Source organism: Corvus kubaryi, unplaced genomic scaffold (assembly GCF_017639235.1).
Source record: "Corvus kubaryi isolate FWS band 111438036 unplaced genomic scaffold, C.kubaryi_AGA036_p1.0 64805, whole genome shotgun sequence".
In the NCBI taxonomy this organism is placed as follows: Eukaryota; Metazoa; Chordata; class Aves; order Passeriformes; family Corvidae; genus Corvus; species Corvus kubaryi.
This window is the reverse complement of record NW_024581521.1, coordinates 35,214-58,685: the sequence shown is the minus strand read 5'-3', so window position 1 is coordinate 58,685 and position 23,472 is coordinate 35,214. Positions and strand designations below refer to the sequence as shown.

The 23,472-nt window shown below is 43.0% G+C and overlaps 2 protein-coding genes across 4 annotated transcripts; one reads left to right on the top strand and one right to left on the bottom strand.

Moving 5' to 3' along the window:
• Nucleotides 1-1,465: 1,465 nt before the first annotated feature.
• On the top strand, nucleotides 1,466-16,025 carry LOC121672636 (cis-aconitate decarboxylase-like). 3 transcript variants are annotated; one of them, XM_042045373.1, is made up of 6 exons: nucleotides 1,466-1,546; nucleotides 2,466-2,599; nucleotides 9,868-10,029; nucleotides 11,136-11,225; nucleotides 13,226-13,431; nucleotides 13,972-16,025. In XM_042045373.1, exons 3-6 carry the CDS (start codon nucleotides 9,952-9,954, stop codon nucleotides 14,924-14,926), a joined length of 1,329 nt encoding a protein of 442 aa, XP_041901307.1. In that variant the 5' UTR covers nucleotides 1,466-1,546; nucleotides 2,466-2,599; nucleotides 9,868-9,951; the 3' UTR covers nucleotides 14,927-16,025. The 3 variants fall into 3 exon arrangements, with proteins under 3 accessions (XP_041901307.1, XP_041901306.1, XP_041901305.1); XM_042045372.1 differs by lacking the exons at nucleotides 1,466-1,546; nucleotides 2,466-2,599 and adding an exon at nucleotides 4,471-4,567; XM_042045371.1 differs by lacking the exons at nucleotides 1,466-1,546; nucleotides 2,466-2,599 and adding an exon at nucleotides 8,331-8,435.
• Nucleotides 16,026-16,516: 491 nt separating this feature from the next.
• LOC121672637 (glutamine amidotransferase-like class 1 domain-containing protein 3A, mitochondrial) lies at nucleotides 16,517-23,107 on the bottom strand. Its single transcript, XM_042045374.1, has 4 exons — nucleotides 22,890-23,107; nucleotides 20,216-20,396; nucleotides 18,191-18,395; nucleotides 16,517-16,810 (listed from the first exon to the last, which is right to left on the bottom strand). The coding sequence occupies exons 1-4, from the start codon at nucleotides 22,995-22,997 to the stop codon at nucleotides 16,618-16,620; spliced, it is 687 nt and encodes a 228-aa protein (XP_041901308.1). The 5' UTR covers nucleotides 22,998-23,107; the 3' UTR covers nucleotides 16,517-16,617.
• Nucleotides 23,108-23,472: the final 365 nt, after the last annotated feature.

Sequence of the window (23,472 nt, the reverse complement as noted above, 5' to 3'; positions counted from 1 at the left end):
GTGCAGGGCTGGGCTGGGCTGGGCAGGTGGGGGAGAGTCCTGTTGCCAAGGGTAGTAGAGTGAGACAGCAGGAAGCTGTGAGGAAAATCTACTCTGCATCAGCCATCCCCTTCCTCCTTAGGAACCCTTCCCTTGGCAGCAGCAGCTGAACACAGAAGCACAAAGCAGCAATGGGTGGATCGGGCTAAAAACCACACAGATTTATTCTTTCTTTCATAGGCACCACAGACACCAAATTGTCTCCTACAAGTTGCCGCCAAAGGCAGCTTCCTGGTTTTTTTGTGGTGAAACAGCATTGCATTGGCCCTACCCTGTGGATCGCCGGTGGCACAGTAACTTACACCCCACTGCAATTGTGCTGACGGCCTAGGATGGGCCATAACATTTCACTGCTCTTTCATTTTGATACGTGGAAGAGACTCTACAACTCAAAAGTTGTAAAGTAGGTATGTTTATTGTGGCGCCAGACGCATGGAGGGTAGCCCCAAAAAACCATGCGTGCCGACTGCAGTACTCAGCTTGAAATATATATACAGCATATACAAATACATACAAATTACATATGCATCAAGTTACACAATACGCCTATACATATTCATCGTCTGTCTCTGCTTCGTATTATAATTAGATTAGCATTCTATTACACCTGCGCAGTGCCGCCTGGTGATCATGGGCCGGGGTCTCTGGGATGAAGTAAAGTCATCCTCTGATGAAGTAAACACTCTACCTCAGACTTAAACTTTTCACCTTGCTTCCATGCGCATACTCTCTGAGGTCCTGGTCCAAGTCCAAACCCCAAAGCTGGTTCGAGCCAGTTCCAAGGTCCGAAAGGAGGAATTCTGGTCATGGTTTCTTCCTCTTATCAATGGTCTGGCATCCTATCCTTATCCTCCCATACATCCTTCCCCTTTGCCTGGCCGGTATAACAAATGTTCAGCAAGCAGTACATTGTTTAGCAAGCACCTGCAAAGTTTTGCAGTACTAGCAGTACCCACAGCACTTAACCCTTAAAATCTAAGCCGCTTGTATCAATTTGATATTCATTTAATTAGATGGGGGGGAAAAATGTACCTCTTGTCTTTTTGGACCCCCCCCAGCCTTCCCTCCTTGAGTTTAATAAAATACCATACCAAATCAAGGAAAGAAAAAAGGAAAATAAATGCCCAAAGAAAACATAGACTTCAAAACAGACTTCAAAACTTCCCAGTTTGATAAAGAATGGAAATAGCCAGATTGCAGAAATGGAGAAATCTTCTAAGTGTGGAAAGGAGAAATAAGAATGGTTTATTTCTGTATTATATAAACCCCACAGTCATAGTGATGGCATTGTGCTATGCAAACAAGTTACTGAAGTCCAGGAGGATAAGCTGTGTGAATTTGTGGTACCACTAACACCATCTATTCTCCCTGAATATGACCTCTTTAAATAAATAAACGCAAGACTCAAACATCGCATTATTTTCCTTACAGCTAACCCTAGTGCTCCTGCAATAACTCAAGGCCACACAAGGAGGGGCATCTTCCAACTACTGCAGGGAGGGAAAAGGTAAATAAAATACTGCCCACTACATCTGATGGTAGGTTTCCTTTTTAGGTGAATAGTTTTAAACCCTGCCAATACTGAAGCATCAACATGGTTGATCATTCCTATCATTTTGTGAAAGTAGTTATTTTTCTTGATTTTTAATTCTTCCTGCATCTGGTTGAATCTACTATGCTGAAGATGAGTAATCATAGGAAAAAAATAGAGTCATTATAAATTCTAAACCCCAAAATTCTTCAAATGCTACTTATGTAAAAAGGACCAATTTAAATCAAATCATTAGCTTCTGCTTAGATGCTCAATTACAAGTGTAATAATATAAATGTTTTATGTATTCACAGCTCTTGTGTTCAAATTTAACCTTTCTTCCATTTTTGCTGTTATTTCTCCCTTTTATAAATGTTGGTGTAATTAAGCCCATTTCCTCTTTAGAGGTGAATACACAATCACAGCTGGAAATTCCTCAGTATGTTTTACAGTCTGAAATATGTGATACTCAATCTCACAGCTAATAACTACCATGACATGTTTTATAATTGCACCATAAATCAGAGACTGCTGCATTTAAAGTGTAATTTCAGGCTGTTTTGCAATATTTCTTGGCACTTTTAGAAATATATCAGGGTGGAAAATGCATGATCTAGCTAGGTACAACCACAGATGAAGAAAAAGCTTTTTCTGCAGTTGTTGGAATGCCCCAAAAGAGATGCTCAAGAGCAGGGACATACTTGTCACTCATGGGATGCCCAAGCTGCCTTGGGGACCTCAATGAAAGCATGATGCCTGAACAGGTGTTTCTGTCCAGCAGCTAGGAGGAATGGGTGGAAATTAACTCATGGCACAAGCTTGAAGAGTGGGCAATCCATTAGCAACAAGTACTCTGTGGCTTTTTTAACATGATTCATTGTTTAAATCCTTCCAGGCAGGGCTATGTTTGGGAGGGACAAAGCCGAGAGCAAGAGAGAAAGTGTCTGCTGTGGAAGTTGGAGGAAAAATTCTGCTAATTCACACAGCATCTTCCAGTACCTGTCTCAAGCCATCTGCAGTTGCTGACAGGTAAATGATGGACTCCCACAAAATTAGGAGATTTTTTTCTCCCAAAGCCTGTTTCTGTTTGAAGAATGCTGCTTTATTATTCATTCTGGTTTTGCTGTATATGCTATAGGTGTTATTTTAGCCCCTTCAGCACATACAAAAGCTTGTAATGAATCTTGGATAATTTCTTAGGGATGCCAAATCCCTGAGAACTAGTTTAGATGCAGAGAACCTTAATTAATGTTTAAGCTTGTTGGATACTAGATCTTGATACCATATCTCTCCACTGGGCCACCACCACCACCCTGCCATTATGTCCTGACATCTGGCCTTGCTCTGAAGTGATCAGGAGCATCAGTTTGCTTGGTACCTTTCTGTGTATGATGCACAGCCCAGCATAGTGGGTAACGCCTCATTTGCACCACCGGAGTTCCGCTGGTAATTTAATTAAAATTGCCACATCCCTCACATGTGCTCTCAGTATTTTGGTTTCCGCTCATCAAACTCTGAATTTATGCTAGTCAAGTTTTATCATCTCCCCAAATAGCACAAGTCATGTAATGGCATGTAGATGTAATGACATCTGGCTGCATTTTGGACACATAATATAGGCATCATGGGCTGCTCTTTGATTAAGAGAGCAATGTGTGCTACAGGCTGCCACAGGCTGCCAAAAACAAAAACAAGAAGTAGTTATGGAAACTGCAGGTACACAAAACCTATGTGATCTCCCACACCCACTGCTATTATTCATACTGGAGATCATTGGGAGAGACTTGAGATGTTAATGCTTAATGGCTCAAACATTTGGCCATTTGCAGAGGCAGCAGGGTGCTTTGCTGGGGGAGGGTTTGCACCCACTGAGGGGAGGAGATGAGTTTCTGGGTGTGTGGTGGCAAAACCTCTAATCCGAATTAGACAGAGTGGGTGAACACCCACCACCAGAGATTCTGGGGTTTCAGACAGGTAAGATAGAAGGTCGATAAGAAGCAGGCCCTGCAGAGGTGGGATGGTGCTTTTTATCATGCCAATTGTCCTCCCTTACACTTCCCACTTGGGTGTAAAACCCCCCCACCTTGGGAAAGATCACATTCACACGTAGGCCTGAAGGTATTCATCCCTTCTGATGGGGCATAACTGGCTCAGCTACATGACATGCAGCTTTCCTATCTTAGAAGGTGTCATAAACCATCAAAGACCCCGCCCCCAAAGCACCCCGAGACTCATCCCTTAGTCTTTCCACCGGAGAACTGCACGTGATCCACAGTGTTGCAGCAGAGCCTGAGCATGCTGCAGAAGACAGGGTAAAACTGAGTGGTGGCACCAGTAAAAGAGTTAAAAGCTGTAGCATTGGTGAGAGCTAAAATGCACGTTGGATCAACAGGAACTTCATAGAGCTGCAGTGTCTTCTCACAGTTATAGACCAGGCCTCTTCGCATTATGTGGAAATACTCACAGCACTTTTACTGGCTAGCTCGTAGTTCAACGCCTTAGAAAGCCTCGGGCAGCCTAGAGAGGTAGCACGGGCAATCCAGCATTTCAGTAGCTCTGAAAGCTGCAAAATGGCAGCTGCAAAGCTGACACCACCAGTAGAAGCAAAGAGGGAGAAATATAGCCTTTGGCTCATGCCTTACTCCTGCAATCAGATGCTTTCAATAGAGACACAGACACACCTAAGCGGCTCACAGAAGGGAGCTGAGCCAAAGAGGGTGGGCCCACTCTGAGCTCTCTCTTTTATTCACGAGAAGGGAAAGGCGAGAGCTGGGGGCGGACCGGGGTGACCGGCCAATCAGACACTGCTCCTGAGTCTGAGTTCCTTTTGGTTTTGCCCACGCACTAGAACAAATAGGTTCAGAGCACATGGCAGGGGCAAGTCCTGACTTGTCTGACTAGTCTCAGGGAGAGGGAAGGGCGACCTAGGAGCAGGCAGCAACAGCACTACTCCATAAATGATGCTGTCTTGGATGTGGTCCTAAGCGAATATCCCAGGTATGTCTGGTGCCTCTATCTTACAGCTCATTTAAGCAAACCAGCATCTATATCACAAGTTAAAATGAACCTTGAGGTATTGCCTTTAGGAATAGCACTGCTAATTTAGGAAGGCAAGAAGGGTAGTATAATGTAGTGCACTGACCAGCACATTGACTCATAGCAACCTTCACCAGAATATGGATGGGAACTTCCAAGATTTGCTCTGGCAACTTTGAAAAAAAAAACAAACAAGGGTGATAACTTCTCAGAGATTTCACTGCCATTGCCACTAGTTGTGCAAGTAAGTGAATAAGAGAACTACTGTAGGCTAGAAATTTCCAGGACAGTACATTTCATGGTGCAATCATTGCCTATTGCATTTGCTGTTTGTTATTTCTGTCTGGCTCAGTACCCACTGTTGGGGTAAATGTGGGAGGGTAGGCTTGAGGAAAAAGAGGCACAGGGGCTATAACAACAGTAGGTGCAATATTACAGGATCTGAAGAGTTATGGCTGTAGGGCTGCTAACAGGTTTTAGATCAAGCCATCTATTCCAGACAATTCACGAAGATTCTCACCTTTTTACTGTAATTAAAATATCCCACTAGAGGGAAAAAGAGCAAGTCCTGCACTTGTAAGTTGTTTTCAGACTCACAGCAACAGCAGAGTCTCTGTAACCACAGCACATTGGCACCTGTCTCCTGTTTTCTCATCTAAGCACAGGCCATGAATAAAGTTACTTTTTAAAAGCTGGCTTAGAGAAAAGGAAGCCTGGACTCCGTATTTTGTCACGTTTTTATATTTCCTTAGAACAAAAGGAGCACAAGGCTAGGGTCAAAATTGCTTTCAGTTGCAAACATACAGCTTGCAGGTGTGGGCAGAGCTTAGCATAAAATAACAGGAGGCAAAAGAAGGGAAAAAGGAGCTTAAAAATGTGATGTCAGCAGGAGAAAATAGACTCTGTGGGGCACTGGTTTTCTAAAGCCTTGTTCTGTAATCAACACAGCTCGTTACTGTAGCTGCGTGCGATGCTGCAAATGGCATCTGGATGAACACATTTTGTCTTTCCACCACACTTTCTACTTAACAAATTGTCTGCCCAAATTGCTGAACCATGTGTATTGTGTCAAAGAAGAGGAAAGCAGCAGATTCCCTTTGTCAGGGTAGACAGCCTGTACCAAACTCTCAGTCACTGATTTTCAACCTTCTTCTGTTTAGACCCCTAGGAATTCTGCTGTGGAGGTACAGGACTTTGTATAGATGCCTCTTCCCCCTGCAGTGATAATCATATTGCTTTCTTTTCCCTTACAGTCTACAGTGTACACCTGAGTCTGAGGTCTGCAGAGCACAGTTTGGAAATTGATTTCCCAAGCAAATGTACAGTTCCACTTCTTTCTTTTCTTAACAAAAAGTCACTTTCTCGTAATAGTTCAGTCCTTAAATAGTACTAATGTTATTGTTGCAATGCATGGGACAGTCCCTCCTGCAGTCAAGATCACAGAAAGAAGTGACCATGTATCTGAGATCAGCTAGCAGCACGTGACTGCACATCACATTGCAAGGCACATCACAAGTTCTCTTTCCCATCCAGATTCACTCTGGAGTCTCATCATGGGATTAAGGCAGCAGGACCTCTATCTCACTTGAGGAGGAGAAAGAAATGAGAAACAGAATGGGGTTATAAATGTAATCTCAAAGGTAATGGAAAAAGAGGATGGACTTTTGGGTTTGAATATCTTTTATTTAATATGTAATTTTTTTGTGGTTGCCCAGGGAGGCTGTGGAGCCTCTGTGCTCAGAAATATTCAGAACCTAACTGGACACAGCCTGCTCTGGATGGCCTTGTTAGAGGTTGGACAAGATGGTCCTTCCAACTGCAGCCACTCTGTGATTCTGTGGTTCTGAAATACAAATATTTTCTTGCAGTTTTCTGAAGAGAAGAATGAGCTGAAGGAACAAAAGTGAAAGTTAATAAAATCTTTCCCTTTTTCAGCCCAATAGCATTAACTTCTATTAACATTTCTACCACTGCCAACCTTGTCAACATGAGCAATCCCATTATGTGGGCCAGATTTTATCAGCTCCAAAGGTAATTCTACATCCAGGCTACCGCTGAGGTTTCCCTCAGTGTGGAAATATGGGGGGCAAGGAAGAAGCACTGATGCACATTCTGGTTCTCTCTCCCTGTGGGGTCAGGATTTGGCAAAGCACATGTCGCCCAGGAACTAGGACATGTTTTATGCAGATGCAAGTTATACCTGCATGGGTGAGGAAACTGTGGCATACTCATAGAGACATGGGTGCGAATAAGTTCAGTAGCCATGCTGATCAGCAGCTCATATTTAAAAGAAAGGACAAGGGTTTAAATGGAGCTTTCACATCATGCAGGTTAGCCTGCGCAAAATCATATATGTGTTTGTAGGGCTGGGTTTTAGGAGTCCCGGGCCTCAGGCTCTTTGGCTGTATCTGTGAACTGACTCATCACCACTTCTATCATTTAGGGTTCTTTGTTACCCAGTGCAATTTTCAGCATCAAGTTAAGCACCAGAAGATGACACCCAAAAGCAGAACTGTCTAAAAGCACAGGCAAAATAGGCAAATGTCTGGGTTAGAGCTTGCTCTGGAACAGTTGATTCCCTCTTCTCTCACGTTACGTGTCCGTGCCCTCCCAAAATTTCACAGAATACTGCTAGCCCTACTCCTCTCTCCCTCTGCTTGTGCTGTGAGATTTAATTTTGCATTTCCAAGGGAATGAAACTCATTTATGCCTGACTGCTGAGAATCACTGAGCTAGCTCTGGAGACAGGCTGGACCAGCTCAGAAATGGGTCTGCTCAGCATCAGGGCTGGCCCAAGGAGGACTATGTATCCAGGGGCAGGAGAGGGGGAAGGACACAGCCTGAAACAGGACCTTTCAGTAGTGGTTAGAACCACTCAAATCGATGTTTAGCTTTACCTCCTGACCCATGCTGTTATCTGCCTGGAAGCACTCAGGAATTACATAAGGCTTTACAAAAATTTTGGAGGTATTCTCAGTAAAGGGCTGACGTTCCTAGATTAAGCTTTAGGCAGTACTTTTCATGGAAGTGCAGGTCTGCAAAGCCAAGATTTGATACTTTGTTCCCTAATCCAGGTGATTCCCATACTTCAGACATCATTACTTAATTCAGAATTAATCAGTGGCCCCTAGTCATGCTCCTGTGGGGTCTGCTCCCTTCCTGATGGGATAGGCAGGGATTTCTCATTCCCTATCTATCACTAACACACAGTGATTCATGCTTTTAAAACACTTCTAAGTGCCAAGAACTGTCTTAATCCAATTTATGGTCTGAAATTCTTATGAAGATGAAATTCTACATTTCCCAAGGCTAAATTGTATGTGTTAGAGATGAGACATATAGCAAAAGAAGAAAAAACCAAAACAAATTAACAACAGGTTGTTTAAGCTAAAAAAAACCTTTGCCATCCTGTAGTCTAGCACTGGACTTTCCCAACCAGTAGAGCTATCCATGGATTACCGTGGTTCCGCACACCTCTCCATGCTACCAGATGTAAGACACTTGAATCAGTTTCTATCTGGTAATGAAGTATTGCATGTATTAATTTACACAACATGTAAACATGACTGGCTAAGTCCTATCACATGTGTCCCAGAGGTTTATTGTACAATTAGTCAGAGGAAAGTTGAAAGTGAAGCAAAAAGAACATTTACAGGCAGGAGAGGAAATGGGCAGGACAAGATGCACAAGTAAAAAAGGCGTAACCCCTTCCCCACCTCAGACAGACACATATAAACAGTGAGAGAGTGAGTTCCCCTGCTCACTGGCCACCACTCATTTGCTGCCTCTCTCTGGGACCTTGCATCACCCCTGCAAGATGTGGGCAAAGGTACTGTCTTCTTTCTTTGCACTGTAAGATGCGATTCTCTGTTTAAGCTTTCATATCCTCATTCCGTATGTCTCAGTAGGTGCCTATCACACCACAGGATATGTGATTCACCTGCTTTAAACTGCTTGTAACTGCTTCTTCAAGATAATCTTAATGCTTCACTACAAGTGTGAGTGAGAACTGGGTTGTAATGATGGGTACAATTCTGGTCACCATTGCTAGGGAAAGAGGAATCCAGTGTGAACAAAGTAATGAAAATTTACGAGCATAGTAGGGGTGAGTCCATATTGTAAAGGAGAGAACAGTTTGGTTTCTTTAACTCAGAAAAATGAAGGGCAAAAGGAAATACCACCACTCTGTGTGGATATGTGCAGGGGAGTAAAGGAAGGGGAAGGAAGAGGAGAAAGGTAAGGAGATAATTTCCAAAGAGAGAGAAGATAAATATTCACTACTGCCAGTGTAAAAAAGAAAGTGTGTGTATAGACTGGTGGCAAATAATATGTACCTCTACAGCAGGACATTTCTAATGGTCCAGAAAGGGAAGTTTTAGATTATTTTCTAATAGAGATACTAACAACAGTTCACAGCCAAGAAGCAGGTTGAATTTGCATAATGGGTCATTGCTCAATAGGAGAGGAAAATAAATATATATAATTGCCAGAGCAGCAGGATCCAGGAACAAGGAGCCACTGCTTTTCAAAGAGGCAAGACCTTGTCTTGGAGAAAATCTGGGACTCCAGCTGAGAGTGAATTCAATGGGAGCTGGGAGCTATGAGCAATATGTGAAAGGTAGGGCTGACAACTCCTGCCTCCCACTGAGCTCCAAGCTCAGCAAGATTTGGGATAGTAAGGCTGCTAATCAGGGAGATTAAATCTTGCCTTCTTGTGTGGTAGTGGGTACACTGGCTTGAAATGCTACTCTCCCACTGATTTCAATACCAATAAGCAGGTGCTATGGGAAAGATGGTTTTACTTCTATTTGGGGGGGGGTGTCTGTGTGTGTGTGTGTCACACACACACACACCTCCCAAATAGAAGTAAAAACATAGTCATTAGAGATGGAGATGGAGATGAAATGGGGATAAGATAGAGACAGAGATGACAGAGATAATCTTGCATAGTTACAGCACCTGCAGTGCATACTCTCAAGGACTCAGGGAGAAAGCAGAAGAAATACAGAACAGAAAAGGATAATGATAAAAGCATAAATAAAATATAAATAACACAGTGACATTTCTGGGAATAAAAAGAGGAAGAATTCAAACTTTGGTTTTGCTGATGCAATTCATGTAAGCAGGGGCAGAAATGGCCAGCAAGCTAGTCAGAAACCCAAAAATGAAAGGAAAAAAAGAGGAAAGAAAAAGTTTAAAATAGTGTTTCCTTTAAATATAGAGAAATATCTACTTCTTTTTCTTTTTTTTTCCCTTCCCAGACAGTTACAGGAAATTTTGCCAAGGTGATTCATGGTTTGAATGCAAATCAGTTGACAGATCAAGTAATTCAGAGAAGTAAGCGAATGATTCTGGATACTCTTGGAGTGGGGCTTCTGGGTACCAGCACCGAGGTCTGCCAAAAAGTGACACAGTACAGCAAGGTAAGGTGTCTGCTATTCATAGCACACCCTCAGGTTTAGCTTTAAGCAAACAAGGGAAAACTTAGGCTATGAAAAGGAAATTTTGCCATGGTGAAATTCTTTTGTGGATGGAAAGAAAGAAATGGTGTTCTTCCCACTGGAGACAGTGAAACTTCAGTGCTCAAGTTACTTTCCACTCTGGATGGGCAGAAGCCTATGTATCAGCCTGTATGCTAAGATCCCCCTCTACAAACACAGTCAGCTAAGAACCCCTTCCTTTCTTTCACCTATGATATTTTATTAAAAGCATCAGCAAAGTAAACATCACTTATCACCAGCCTTTCAAATCAAGGAACTGTTAAAGAGGTGGGGAGTTAGCAGTGGGTTACTTGCAGTCCATAAAACATAGTTGTTGTCTGAGGTACATTAGCCATGCTTCTCCTCTAGTCTTGCTCTCCTCATGCTAGCAGAGTAATTGGCCCTGAAAAGAAGCCTTCCCAACACAGGAGTGCATCAATGAAGAGGAGTTTATCCCACTGTTTTTTCATTCAGCTCTGCCTAGTGGGACTTGTGCTCCAGAGCTCTGTGTGCCAGTAAGTCTCTTCCCACAGGGAATTCCCCTTTCCAAGCCATGGTAGTTCATGCTGTTTTATTCAGTTTGCAGCACCAGGAGGCCATCTATCATTTACTCAGGGTCTTACTAAAACACTGGAAACAAAACCGTTTAACAAGACGTCTTCCTCAACAAGATGATGACAGTCCTGTCATCGTTTAGGTCAGACTTGATGACCTCAGAGGTTTTTTCCAGCCCAGTTGATTCTGTGATTCTGAGGGACTTGTCAGTGGGTAGTGAGAAGGGGCATCAGTAGCCAGAGGTTGTGTGAAGGTACTGAGTGGCCAGATGGATGGTGTTGGTCTGCCTCCGAGCTCTGTTTGGGTGGAACAGGACATAAGAAAACAGGAAACTGAGTTTCTTTTCATACTTTCTGAAGGAACACTGTTTTTCTCATAAAAGGGAACAGTTAGGTCCCGAGAGGGCATGGTCTGCTCTCAGTTACATCAGAGATGCAATGCACATTTATCCTTAGGTTCAGGACTTTGAATTAATTGATGTCAATTTGTTTCAGATCTACAGCTCAGATTTATCCAGTACCATCTGGGGCCACTTGGATTTCCGACTGCCTCCTCTGTATGCAGCTTTTGTGAATGGAGTGGCTGTAAGGGATGCTCTTTTATTTGCTCTTTAATCATACAAATTGATGCCATTCTTGCTCTATAGAGAACAGAATGTTCCAAAAATCTTAGCTTGTTCTGACGCCTGCTACAAAACTTTCCTAGACTATTCTCCTAATGTGCTTCAACTTCCTTCTAGTGAGATTAAATTTAAGGTATGATATATGTGTGATCCAAACTCAACAGCATCCCTTACCTTTAATGTGGGACTTGGGGCTGTTGTCAAATGTCAGAACTCTACGGTTTACAAGCTGGTAACCTTGTAGCAAGGTTACAACCTTGCTGTAGCCGCTTAAAAAGACACACTCTAGCTCTACCTCATTTCACTGGGATCCGAATTTCATGCCAATTGGCAAAGTACAGCTACAGAAAAACCCAGACAGAGGCACATATAGATACATACACATATAATATCACAAGGCAACTTAATCTTCAGTTATCCAGTTTCCAAAAGCCAGTTATAAATTTTGGACACACAGTTTGTCATTAAAGCAGTAACTGACTCCCCAGACATTTGTCTAAATTCAGATTGAGGCTGAAACCATTTGAAATTGAAAGATGCACAAGAGGTGGGGTTGACAAATTTGGCAATTATGCAAAATTAGGGAAGATGACCAACCAAAGAAATAGTAATATTAAGCCTATTTAAATTAGTGTGACAACAATATCAGAGGTCCAATTTAACAGCTCATTTCCAATGTAGAGAAAATTACCTTGGAAATGAGATCTGGTACCTCTCAGCTCCTGGCAGCCCTTGTGATATTCAGATCTGGCTGTTAGCATATATATGATCATTTCAGTTTACATCTTGGTCACAGATCAATTTTAAGCACTTACTGAAGATGCCAGAAATACAGCTTACAGGGTACTGGGCACAAATTTCCTTATCCTGCACTGCAAGGCATCTTCCCACATGGCATCAAAGTTTTTCAAGGCAGAGGCTGGGTTTTCTTCTATCTGTTTAGAAACAGTCCTCAGAAATGCACAATCGCAGTATTACAGGGCAAAACCTGACCAGCTTGCTCCAAAGTAAGACATGAGTGAACAGATGTGAAAGCTTAGTTTTTGAGGTGTTACTATGCTACATAAAAAATGCTGTCCCTGATGCTCTCAGGTCCCTGGGGGATCTCAAAACTTTGTGAGGGGAAGGAATGTGTCTGATAAGCAGTTCATTACAGACACTGACTGCACTGTTGGGGACCATCAGCTACCAGATCAGCAGCCATATGCCAAGCTGGGAACACCTAAAATCTTCCTGAGCAGCTGGGCTCTGGGCATGAGAAAGAGAAGGCACCACTTGGGATAGTCTCTTGAGCCAAGCAGCTCATTCCACATTAAGACTGTAGCTTTCTCCTAAGTCCCAGCACTCCAGGGAGTCTGGTTCCTTGTGTAACAGGTCTTGTTTCAGTATGCTGAAAATTCAGGCTAAGGCCTCCTGTACATTTGCAGTCTTGTGCCTGTTGCCTGTGAATGGTTGCACCAGAGAAGTAGCTCTGATGATATAAATTTCATTTAGCAGTATTTAACTGCTATAGTTTTATGGTGCAAGTCCTAATAGCAGCATCACTTGCAGCACCAGGGAAGTAATTTCATTATGTTTATATTTCATTATGTTTTGGAGAAAGTGAAAATTCACTGTTCACATGGTGGACCTAGAACATCTGATTTAATTATACCAGTCTAATTAAAGCAGCAAAAGCCAACTGCAGAAAAAAGGAATCAGTGTCACACTGGTTTCAGGCTGGTACAACTTGGATTAGAATTATACTCCTTTGAGGTAAGATCTCTGCTGCATTGCCACTTCTCAGACAGCCATGTTGGGAGTAAAGGTCTTTAAAAGACTTCTGAATTTTTTGCTTTCTAAGGAAGATTTAGTTCTTCTGTACTTTTTTATACCAGTTACAGTAGTTTCATTTGACTGAGGCAATCTTGTCAAGTCAGAGTTTATTTCTTAACAACAGATCAATGCTTTTCTTTACATTAGGTGCACTCAATGGACTTCGATGACACCTGGCATCCAGCCACACACCCATCCGGGGCTGTGCTCTCCGCAGTGATTGCACTCTCAGAGGCCTTTCCTCAGAAGAAAAAAATCTCTGGTCTTGATCTGCTCTTAGCTTTCAATGTGGGAATTGAAGTGCAAGGCAGGTTGCTGCACTTCTCCAGAGAAGCCAAGAATATTCCAAAAAGGTACATAGAAATGTTTAAAGTAGAGAGTTGAGTGGAAGTGGTTTTTAATCAGTGTTAATATACATAATTAAATGTCAGTTAAAATACAGGGCTGTTTATCTGAAAATTTAGGGAAGGTTCATTTTACATGTAAATACACTTGACTCCTAACTCTTGAGCTAATAGATTTCTTTGTGAAAGCATTGATCAATTCACAGTAAGGAGATGATCTCCCTACTTTGAATTTTTATAGATCTATAATAATATATAAATTTAAATAATAATAAATATAACTTTATATGTGACTATAAATTTGCTTTGAACTATGAGCAGCTCTAATGTTTCAGTTGCCTTCTTGGGAAGACCTACTGCAAGCAGTACTATTCCAGTTTAACTTTTTCCTGGGGAAAAGTGACAACTCTCAGTTGGCCCACACGTGAATGCTGAATGTGTGTTTCTTTATGGCCCAATCCATTTTCCATGGCAATAAATGAAAAGCTTTTGTATATAGTGAATTTGAGGTTTTGTAATCTGGTAATGAAGATACTTTTGTTTTCTCAGGTTTCACCCACCAGCTGTGGTTGGTACAATGGGGAGTGCAGCAGCTTGTGCTAAACTGTTAGCTCTTGACCAGCTGGAATGTAAAAATGCCTTGGCTATTGCTGCCTCCTATGCAGGTGCCCCACTGGCTAATGCAGCAACCCAGATAAAGCCCCTCCACGTTGGGAATGCTGCCAAGCACGGATTGGAAGCAGCTTGCTTAGCTTTACAGGGTCTTGAAGGAAACAAACAGATCTTGGACATGGAGTCAGGGATGGGTGCCTTTTATACAGATTACAACCCACAGACTCTGCCAACCTTGCAGTCCTACCCCTGGCTCTTGGACCAGCAAGATGTGGCCATCAAACGCTTTCCTGCTCATCTTGCAACACACTGGGTGGCTGATGCAGCATCTTCTGTTAGGAGGAAGCTTGTGGAGAGCAGTGAGAACTTGCTCCCCCTTGATAAAATTGAGAAAGTCATTCTCAAAGTCCCTGAGGTCAAATATGTGAACAGACCTAGCCCAGCCTCAGAGCATGAAGCACGACACTCCTTCCAGTTTGTTGCGTGCTCTGCTTTGCTGGACGGCAGCATGTCAGTCCAGTCCTTCTCCACTGAGAATGTTCACCGGCCAGCCTTGCAGGAGCTCCTCTGCAAAACACAGCTGGAGCACCCTCCTGACAACACCCCCAGCTTTGACAGCCTTTACTGCGAAGTGAGCATCATACTTGAGGATGGCAACATGATCAGCGACCGCTGCACTACCTTCTACGGGCACTGGAGGAAACCTCTGAAAAAGGAGGACTTGGAGGAAAAGTTTCAATCCAATGCCCTTGGCATTCTGCCTGCTGAAGCTGTGGAAGGCATTGTAGAGACCGTGTACAACCTGGAAAAAGTAGAGGACTGCTCTGTGTTAAGTACATTCCTATCAGGACAGTCAGCTAGAGCGCTTCCAGAGAAGCTGCGCTTCCTTTGAATGTTCCAGCCAACAGCTACCTGCTCTTCACAAAGCCAATGCAAAATTCAGGACAAACTCTTACTTAGTGACTCAAGCACTTTTAAATAAGACTCCTATAACACAAGAACCATATTCAGTCCAATATTGTGGATTTTAACTAACTAAATAATTTGGTGATTATGTGCCCGGCTTAGTCAGGCTGAACAGAAGATCCTCTGCTGGCACAACCAACTTCAGCTATCTTTGGACCTCTAGAGGCAGAGCACTCACTGCTTGTGCATGGCACAAAAATCTCCCTGCTCTACTGCCAAAAATCTGTGTGCTGTTGCTCCTAAATAACTCCATACAGGAAATCCAAATTCTGGAAGAGTATGGAAGTGCTGTGTCCATGAAAATCATCACAGTTAGAAGTACAGAGAACAAGAGCCGTTATATATTTATTTCTGTAGATTTATTTCTACAATCTCCTTGAAGAGGCCACCTGTTACATATGAGCGTTGACATTTGTGCTAAAATAAACACAGCCCAGGTAGGGAGTGGTAGCACTTGATACCCTGCAGCGAGTCAGGCATCGTTGCAGCGATCGCTCTTGCACTGAGGCAGCAAAGGCCTGGGCCCAGCCTGCTCACACGAGTGCTGAGCGTGAGGGACAGCTGCACCCTCCTCTCATAAAGGCATTCTTTCCAGTTCCACCTCTTGGCTTCTGTGTGGTATAGGTCTGTTCCCGTTTTATTCCCGCCCCCGTTACAGGAGACACTGAGCACGTGGTGTCGGTTTAGGTTACTTCAGGCCCAGCAGAGTGTGGGCTACACTACACTGGGCAGGAGTGACAGAGACCTGTGAACACCAGAGCACTTCTTATGCCAGACAACTCAGTGTCCACAGGGAACCTTGATAATGAATTCTGGGAATTTTTTGCTCCTCTAATACAAAGCCTTGCTAGACTGAGCTTCTAAGAGAAGCTGCCAACTCTTTGTTCAGCTTTGTAAGATCAAAGCATGTACTCTAACACATATAAAATTATCTTCCTCAGGGCACTAACTGATGTATGCAAAAAAAAAAATCACGAAATAAAGCTAATTCATTTCACTAAATAAATCTGAAATTACTTCTTTTATTAGAGCAAAACGTGTATCTTTTCCACATACAATGCATTCATTTGTGCTGGATCTTGGTTTATAAAGTTGGTTTACCTAGGGGCTCTGCAAAAAATTCAGAAGTCCATTAGTAATACTTGCTTAAAGACTTGCAAGGGGAAAAAAGAACCCAAATAACCACATTCTTTTATTTTTCCCTTCTGATTAGAAATCAGAATTGCTCACCTATACTGAAGGTAATCAGACTCATTTACAGCTATTTCATTACAGCTGGGTAACAGCAAATGTGAATTACTGATAACCTTTAGTGATGTGATAAAACCCCATTGCCCATTCAGTCTTTTTAAGACTGAATACATTTGGATTCATTAAAAAAAAAAAGAACCCCCCCATCACCTTCAACATATGGCTTCTATTTTTAAAGAGAAATAAATAGGTTAAATTCAGCAGTAACCATCGGATGTATTAAATATTAAAAAACACTCCACCACACCAAACAAACCAGGAACTGTGAAGTTTAGCAGTTGCATTATTTTATTAATTCACTCAAAGGAAGCTAAATGTTTATGCTTAGCTACACTGATTTCCTTGGAGAAGTCTGTACACTTCTAGTCAGGCAAGCTTCAGGACTTCTTGTACCATTGTTCCAATTCCATCAAAGATTTCATGCAGAGGAGCCTTGCACATGAAAGCACAGGTAGTAACTATTTTATTGGCTTTATCCACATGGGATTCATTTACATTTTTGCAAATGTGCTTACATCCAAGCTCTGCTATAGCAGATGCCGTTTCAGCATCAGGAAATCTGTAAATAAAAAGACTTTAATTAATATAAAGCGATGACACAGCCATAAAATTCTGCATACATAACTTGAATGAGAGAACTACAATAATATCTACATGACTCTTTAGCTGATGATGACAAGGGAGTTAAAGAGGCTGCTACTATCAGATTTTCCTATTCCCTATGGACACATCAAGTGATCTAATACTCTGAAAACAAGGTCTGAAATGCGGAGCCCCAATATGTCAGAAGGTGAAATAGTTTTTAACAATCTTTTGTTACATTTGGAAGATGATACGAAGTGCAGCTATAACTGATCCTCAAAAGTTTGAGGGAAGCCAGCTGAACTTGCCACCTTTTCCAACACCACCATGTAAGGTGTTCCTCTGGGATTCTGTAGAGATTTTGATTTCTTCTTTTCCCTTCTGATAAGGGAGGAACAGATGCAATCCCTCACTACTGCTGCTGATAAATTTAATTCAGAAGTTTTATTGGGAGTTGACAGTTCTTGAAGCAGTACTGACTTCTGCTAGGCCCTGTTCTCATCTCCCTCCCCCTAAAGTGGCCCCAAACCACCACCACCAGAAAAACTTTATTAAAAATTCCTGAGCAGACAAAAGCCCAGAGACACGATCTAAACAGCCACTCAAACTACCACAGGGCACCAAGTCTTTGAATGCCAGCTGGCCAAACGCCTGCTCTTCATTTACACGTTTGCAAGATAAATCATGGCCTTCAAAGGCATTGGGTAAGCAAATGCTGGATCTCGCTTAGGATGGGCTGCAATCTGTCACTCAACTGCCATGAATGGAATGGGAAAAAATAACTTGATATCCCTGGTCGCTAGTGTGTCTGTGCAGCTATGATGGTACAAACATCCCCTGTTCTGTCCCTTTTAGGACTGATGGATGCTACATCCCGTGACTTGTGAGCCCTCACACTGCACAATAAAGGTGGCTCAAAGAATGATAGTTTAGGCCAGAGGTGAGGACACCTAGAGCTTTCACTGTTAATTGTAATGTGTCTGTAAATGTTATCACAGAACATCTGAGACATTCACAAGTCAGGTAGACATGACACTTAAGGACATGGGTTAGTGGAGGCTTGGCAGTGCTAGGTTAAAGGTTGGATTCTACCATCCTAGAGGACTTTTCCAACTTAAACAATTCTATGGTATCACAGACAGTGTCTATCTGGTTGCAGCACCACAAGTCGCCTGACCTCATGGATTCACTCGGTCTGCCCTGAGAGTTCTGTGCCTAGTACTATTATGCAAGAGAAAATTGTCACTAATTTTTCTCAAAAGTAACTAAGTTTCCCCAGGTTTACTGGTACCAAAGAGACTCCTGCACAGAAGCCTGTCCATTTCCTAATCCTAATTCTCCATCCATTCCTTCTTACCTTCCATCTACATTTTTATCTTGACCGACTGTAACCTCACAGCCAGGAAAGACTTTGGCTGCCAGAACTGGTGATATGCAGCACAAACCAATGGGCTTTTTAGCACTGTGGAAGGCTTGGAGTGTGGAGTTCACGTGCTCATTGACAGTACAGTCCTTGCCATCTACAGCCCAGGAACACAGATTCTTTGCTACACCGAAACCACCTAAAAAAGAAAAAAACCAAAAAGCTTAAATATAAGGCACTGCTAAAAGTTATCAAATTTGATACCAAACAGAAGCTCTTTTTTACAACGTAATCTTGGTATCCGTGGGACTGTTAAGTTACTGTATTGAAAGTTTTACAATGTCACTGTAACCCATAAATGATGGGTTTAAAAAGTTAAAAGTTTAACTGCACACTTTTTTATACCATGTAGGTTATATATAAGCCAGAAAGCTTAATCTTGTTTCAAAAAGCAACAAAGGGACAAACAGGAGACCTCACACGCATCTGCTAATCATTAGAACAGCTTCACCATTTGTTATGTACTCCTCAATAAGGAAGAGGGATCTGAAGAAAGACCAATACTAGTTAAAAGCGCAAGTATGGAATTCATGGGAGTAATGCAAACAGTGATTTGACCCTCTATAGTAATGAACTCTCAAGTTTTACTTTGATGCTTAAGCAATTATAGAAGAGCTTTTCTTCTTCCCTAGAATTACTTTTGGACTTTAAAAATAGATTAACACAGTAAAAACAAAGGGGATTCTATATAAAATGGACATTGTAACATAGGATCTTCTGAGACAAAAAGCCTTGATAACGTAATTTCTGATTTAAAATAGTGCTAATTTGTCTTTCTATAAATTAGTTTTAACAACCCTTTAGGTGCATTTAATCTTCATTTAATTGTATAAGCAGATTGTATTTTACAGCTCCTTTATTTACTGGATTTATAACCATCAGAATAATCAAAGTAAGGTGATTCCATATGGAATGTGCACAACATCAACTTTCTCCAATAAGCATATAGAATCTTCCACAAGTACTTCAACATGCAACATCAAGAAGCTTTGCATTTTTAGTATTTTTCCTTTTCTGCTTTGCTCACCTTCAAGCGTTATCTGAAATCTCTGAGGTAGGATTTTAATTTTCAAACTTAATAGGATTTATTTCCCTCTAACAGTTATTACAGCAATCCCCCCGAGCCTGGGTTATAAAAGCATGAAATTAACGTGGAAAACATCTGTGAGCCTCTACTCCCTCCTGCCCAGCCCTGACACCAACCACTCATGTACAGTGCAGGCAGAATTGTTTCTCTGTGTTATACACATGCTCCCTCTGCTGGCCTTACAACAGCGTGAAAACTTCAAAATTAACACTTGGGCCCAATCATGAAGGCAGTATTTAACAGTACTACGAATATTCTGGAAAGAGATCTTCAGCAAGTCGTGATTTCCTCGTAATGCTTCTTCATTTCTAAAAGTGATTAGAATTACCTCCGTCTGGAAGGCAATTTTGTGGTCTCTAAATAAAAAATTATCCATAAACTATTTTAGTAGAACTTGATCAGCAGCTGAGGGGATACATAATTAAAACAGAATATACTCACATCTGACACGGAACATAATCTACTTGGTAACCTGCTATTCTGACAACATTTTCAGAGGCCCTGAAATTCAGGCATTGCCATGTAATGGAGTTCTGACCCAAGTTTTGTACTCTGGTCAGTGCTCTTGTCCACAAGTAAGTAGTGAAGTTTTCACAACCTTTAGTAAGAAGGAATGGTGGGATGCATAACTTAATACCTAAACATCACTCTGGCATTTTACTTAGTGAACTATGAATCAACAAATATATTGAGTTAAAAAATCACAAATCATTTTCTTTTAAAAGATGACCTCAGCTGGTCAGAGCATGATGCTAATAGCACCAAGGTTGTGCGCTTCATCACCTGTATAGGCTGTTCACTTAAGAGTTGGACTCGATGATCCCTGTGGGTCCCTTCCAACACACAATATTCTGTGATTTTGTGATACCTGCCAGGGAAAATGTGATACCTACCAGCATCAAATTCACTAGCTTTCAGTTCAGCCAAATCCTGAATGTTTCCCCTTGCCAACCTGGCACTTTCAACTAACACGTTTCTCTTCTCTTCTGTTGGACTTCCTTTTAGGTGATTGACTACATCCCTTTGCTCAATATTGGGGGCAAATATCTTCACCTAGAAGAGAGATGAATCAATTTTGTGAATGTAAACAGAACTCATACATATTTGTCACAATAAAGATCATTTAATGAAAATAGGTTTTGTCCCTGAAGCCTCTTATCCACGTTAAGTGAATTCCACAGGATGAATCTAGCACATTAAATATCTAAAGTGACATATTGTCCTGGGTTGCAGTGTATTCTATTACCATCCTCAGGAGCCGTTGAAACCAGGTGGGGCAGTGTTTCCTTGCCTCCTCCCCCCAGACTATCTTTCTGTTAATGGCCCATCATTGTCCTGCCACCTGACTCAGAGATAACTCCCTCCGGACTATCTCCTGTTAATGAGCCTAATCAACACTTGGCCTCATGACTCGTTACCCCATTGTGAGATGCCCCGCCCAGAGGGAGGAACCAAGCATCCCATCGTGGATATAATCTGAGGCTGAACACCAGAGACACCGGCTTCCCACTGGATTTCCAGAGGACAGGAGCTACACAGCCACTATTGGACTTCCTGAGGAAGAGCAGACTGTTTTACTACAGGATCACTGCTTCAGAGGACTGCAGCCACCATTCTACCAGACTGCTACCACCACCCTGCCTAACAGGGTGTCAGGTTGTACCTTGACTCTGTCAGTTTGACAGTGTTTTCTTTTACCTTTTTTTCCCCTTTTCTTTAATTTCCATTAAATTGTTATTCTGACTTAGTGCCTCCCACTGGTTTGTTTTCAAACTAGTACACATATGATATATTAGCTTGAGTAAACACAGCCATTCTCCCCATCCTATTCCTGCAGCATTTTGACAGGAGGGTATTCTTATGCCAACATTAAACTTACTGAGTTTGCCATGGCGGACAACCCCAAGGACAAACAGGACACCACAATTTATACCAGCAGCCCAACTGGACATACAGCTGACTTTGAAGAAAGGCTGCTCTTAGCTGTTATGGAATGAAAGTGCTAAAAAAGTCTGACATTAAAAAGTTAAAAGATGCAAACTTTACAAGCATCTCTAGAGCAAACATCAGAGTTACCAGCTGTCCTAAAACACCAGCAGCAGAAAGGAAAGACTGATTTTGATTAGACACAAAAGGGGAACGCTGCATCAGAATATCAAGCTCTGTGACAGGTGTACCACAGGATCTGTTTCCTTGTGTGTTTTGAAGCTTCCTTTGCAAACTTCTCAGAGATGGCAATTCTGTGCTAGATATGAGGGTGCTGTTGTTACCATGACACACCTGAGTGTGGCTACAGACAGTGACCAGCTTCTCCCATCTGAAGTCACAGATGGGACCAAAGCACACCACTGCGTCCTGGCCCAGGCTTCTCCAAGAAGTCCCAGTTTACCAAAGAGAGCCCAGAAACAGTGAGCAGAAAACAAGCAGATGAACCCCTGTGATGGCTGCAAAATCAAGTGGAAGAAAGATAAAAGAATTTTAACCCATTCTCAGCTCCCTATGGCCAAAGGAGAAAGGACAGGTCTCCAGCTGCTCCTTGCTCCCGGGTTCACAGGATCACAGAATTGTTAGGGCTGAAAGGGCCTTCTGGAGATCGTCTGGTCCAACCCCCTGACCAGGCAGGGTTACCTAGAACAGATTACACAGGAATGCATCCAGGAGGGTTTTGGGTATCTCCAGAGAGGAAGATTCCACGACCTCCCTGGGCAGCCTGTTCCCATGCTCTGCCATCCTCAATGTAGAGAAGTTCTTCCTTATGTTGAGATCAAACTCCTTGTGGTTTAGTTTATGGCCATTGCTCCTCATCCTGTCACTGGGCACCACTGAAAAGAGTCTGGCACTGTTGCCAAAACAATTGGATTCATTACCTGGTATGCAACAAGACAATAATTACACACTCAAGAGAGACATTGATTATTTATTTCAGAGTTGTGCAAGCCCGGGTGTTTGGTGGTATTCCACAAATCAAGCACACCCACTGGACTTTTTGTGCCATTATCTATACACGGAACTTCAGAGTTAGTAACTCTCCAAGTGCAGCCCCTCTATTATGATTGACTGGTAATTTCCATACAAGTTTTGTAACTCCAGTTACCTTCTACACATGCTCAGGGGAACGGTCTTCACCTGGGCAGGGGTCTTTTTGACCTGTAGGCATGACTTTTAGTATAATAATTTAGTTGCATTAATGAGATCCTTTTTCAGTCTTCTGTCCAGCTAGCTGCCTGTTTGCGACCTCAACTCCTGTCAGGGGGCCAGGCAACATGGATTTTGGGCGGGGATAAATGAAACAGGGAAGAGGGCAACATAAAGAGAGAGATTATGGCTGAACAGGCTTTGTAGTGTGCAGTGGCGGCGCGGGGACCACCGGGAACCGGGAGGGGCTCTGGTCCCACGGACAGGAGGACACTCAGCTGCTGTATCACACGGCACGCCGGGCCGCACACACACACGTATACATATACATATACATATACATATACATATACATATACATATACATATACACACACATACACACCCCCCCACCCCGCCGCTCCCCGCTACCTCCGCGCCGCCGCGGCTCAGGTGCACCAGCGCCGCCGACGCCTCGTGAATCTCGCTGCCATCGAAGACGCCACAGCCGGCGAGGACCAGCGCCACCCGCTTGCCCATGGCAGCCGCCCCTCAGGCCCGGGAAGAGGCTGCTCCAGGCGGCGGGCCCGGGCCTGGCAGCACCGTCCCCGCTCCTGTTCCTCCTCCTGCCGCGCCTGCGCTGCCGGGCTCCGCCGCCGTCCGTATCTTCCGCTGCCGTGCAGGCGAAGGGGGGGCGGGCAATACATGAGGAAATCTGGAAAGCAAGTGGCATGTGCGTCTAGTTTTAAACAAACCAGGCTCTGACGCATTTTCGGCCTCTCGTTCGGCCTGGCCTGCGCTCTGTGGCGGGCAGGTGCCGCACGGTGAGCCCTGGGGCGCTGTAGAACGTGCGCGTTCCTGTCGCCAGTCCCAAAGCTGCAGGGCCTCGCAGCGCCTCAGCGTGGGTGCCTATGAGGAGTTTTTTGTTTGGTGGGTTTGTTTTACGCATAGGGCTATAATGGTGTAAGGAAATTTGGCTTCCAAATTGCTTTGAAAGCCAAAAAAAGACTGGAGT

Coding starts and splice junctions, on each gene's coding strand:
- LOC121672637 (XM_042045374.1), bottom strand. CDS start 22,997: ATGGGCAAGCGGGTGGCGCTGGTCCTCGCCGGCTGTGGCGTCTTCGAT. Junction 18,396..20,215: donor TAGGTATCACATTTTCCCTG/GCAGGTATCACA, acceptor TTTCTTTTTTAG/GTGGTTTCGGTGTAGCAAAG. Junction 16,811..18,190: donor GATAAAAATGTAGATGGAAG/GTAAGAAGGAAT, acceptor TTTTATTTACAG/ATTTCCTGATGCTGAAACGG.
- LOC121672636 (XM_042045371.1), top strand. Junction 10,030..11,135: donor AAGTGACACAGTACAGCAAG/GTAAGGTGTCTG, acceptor AATTTGTTTCAG/ATCTACAGCTCAGATTTATC. Junction 11,226..13,225: donor CTTTTGTGAATGGAGTGGCT/GTAAGGGATGCT, acceptor TCTTTACATTAG/GTGCACTCAATGGACTTCGA.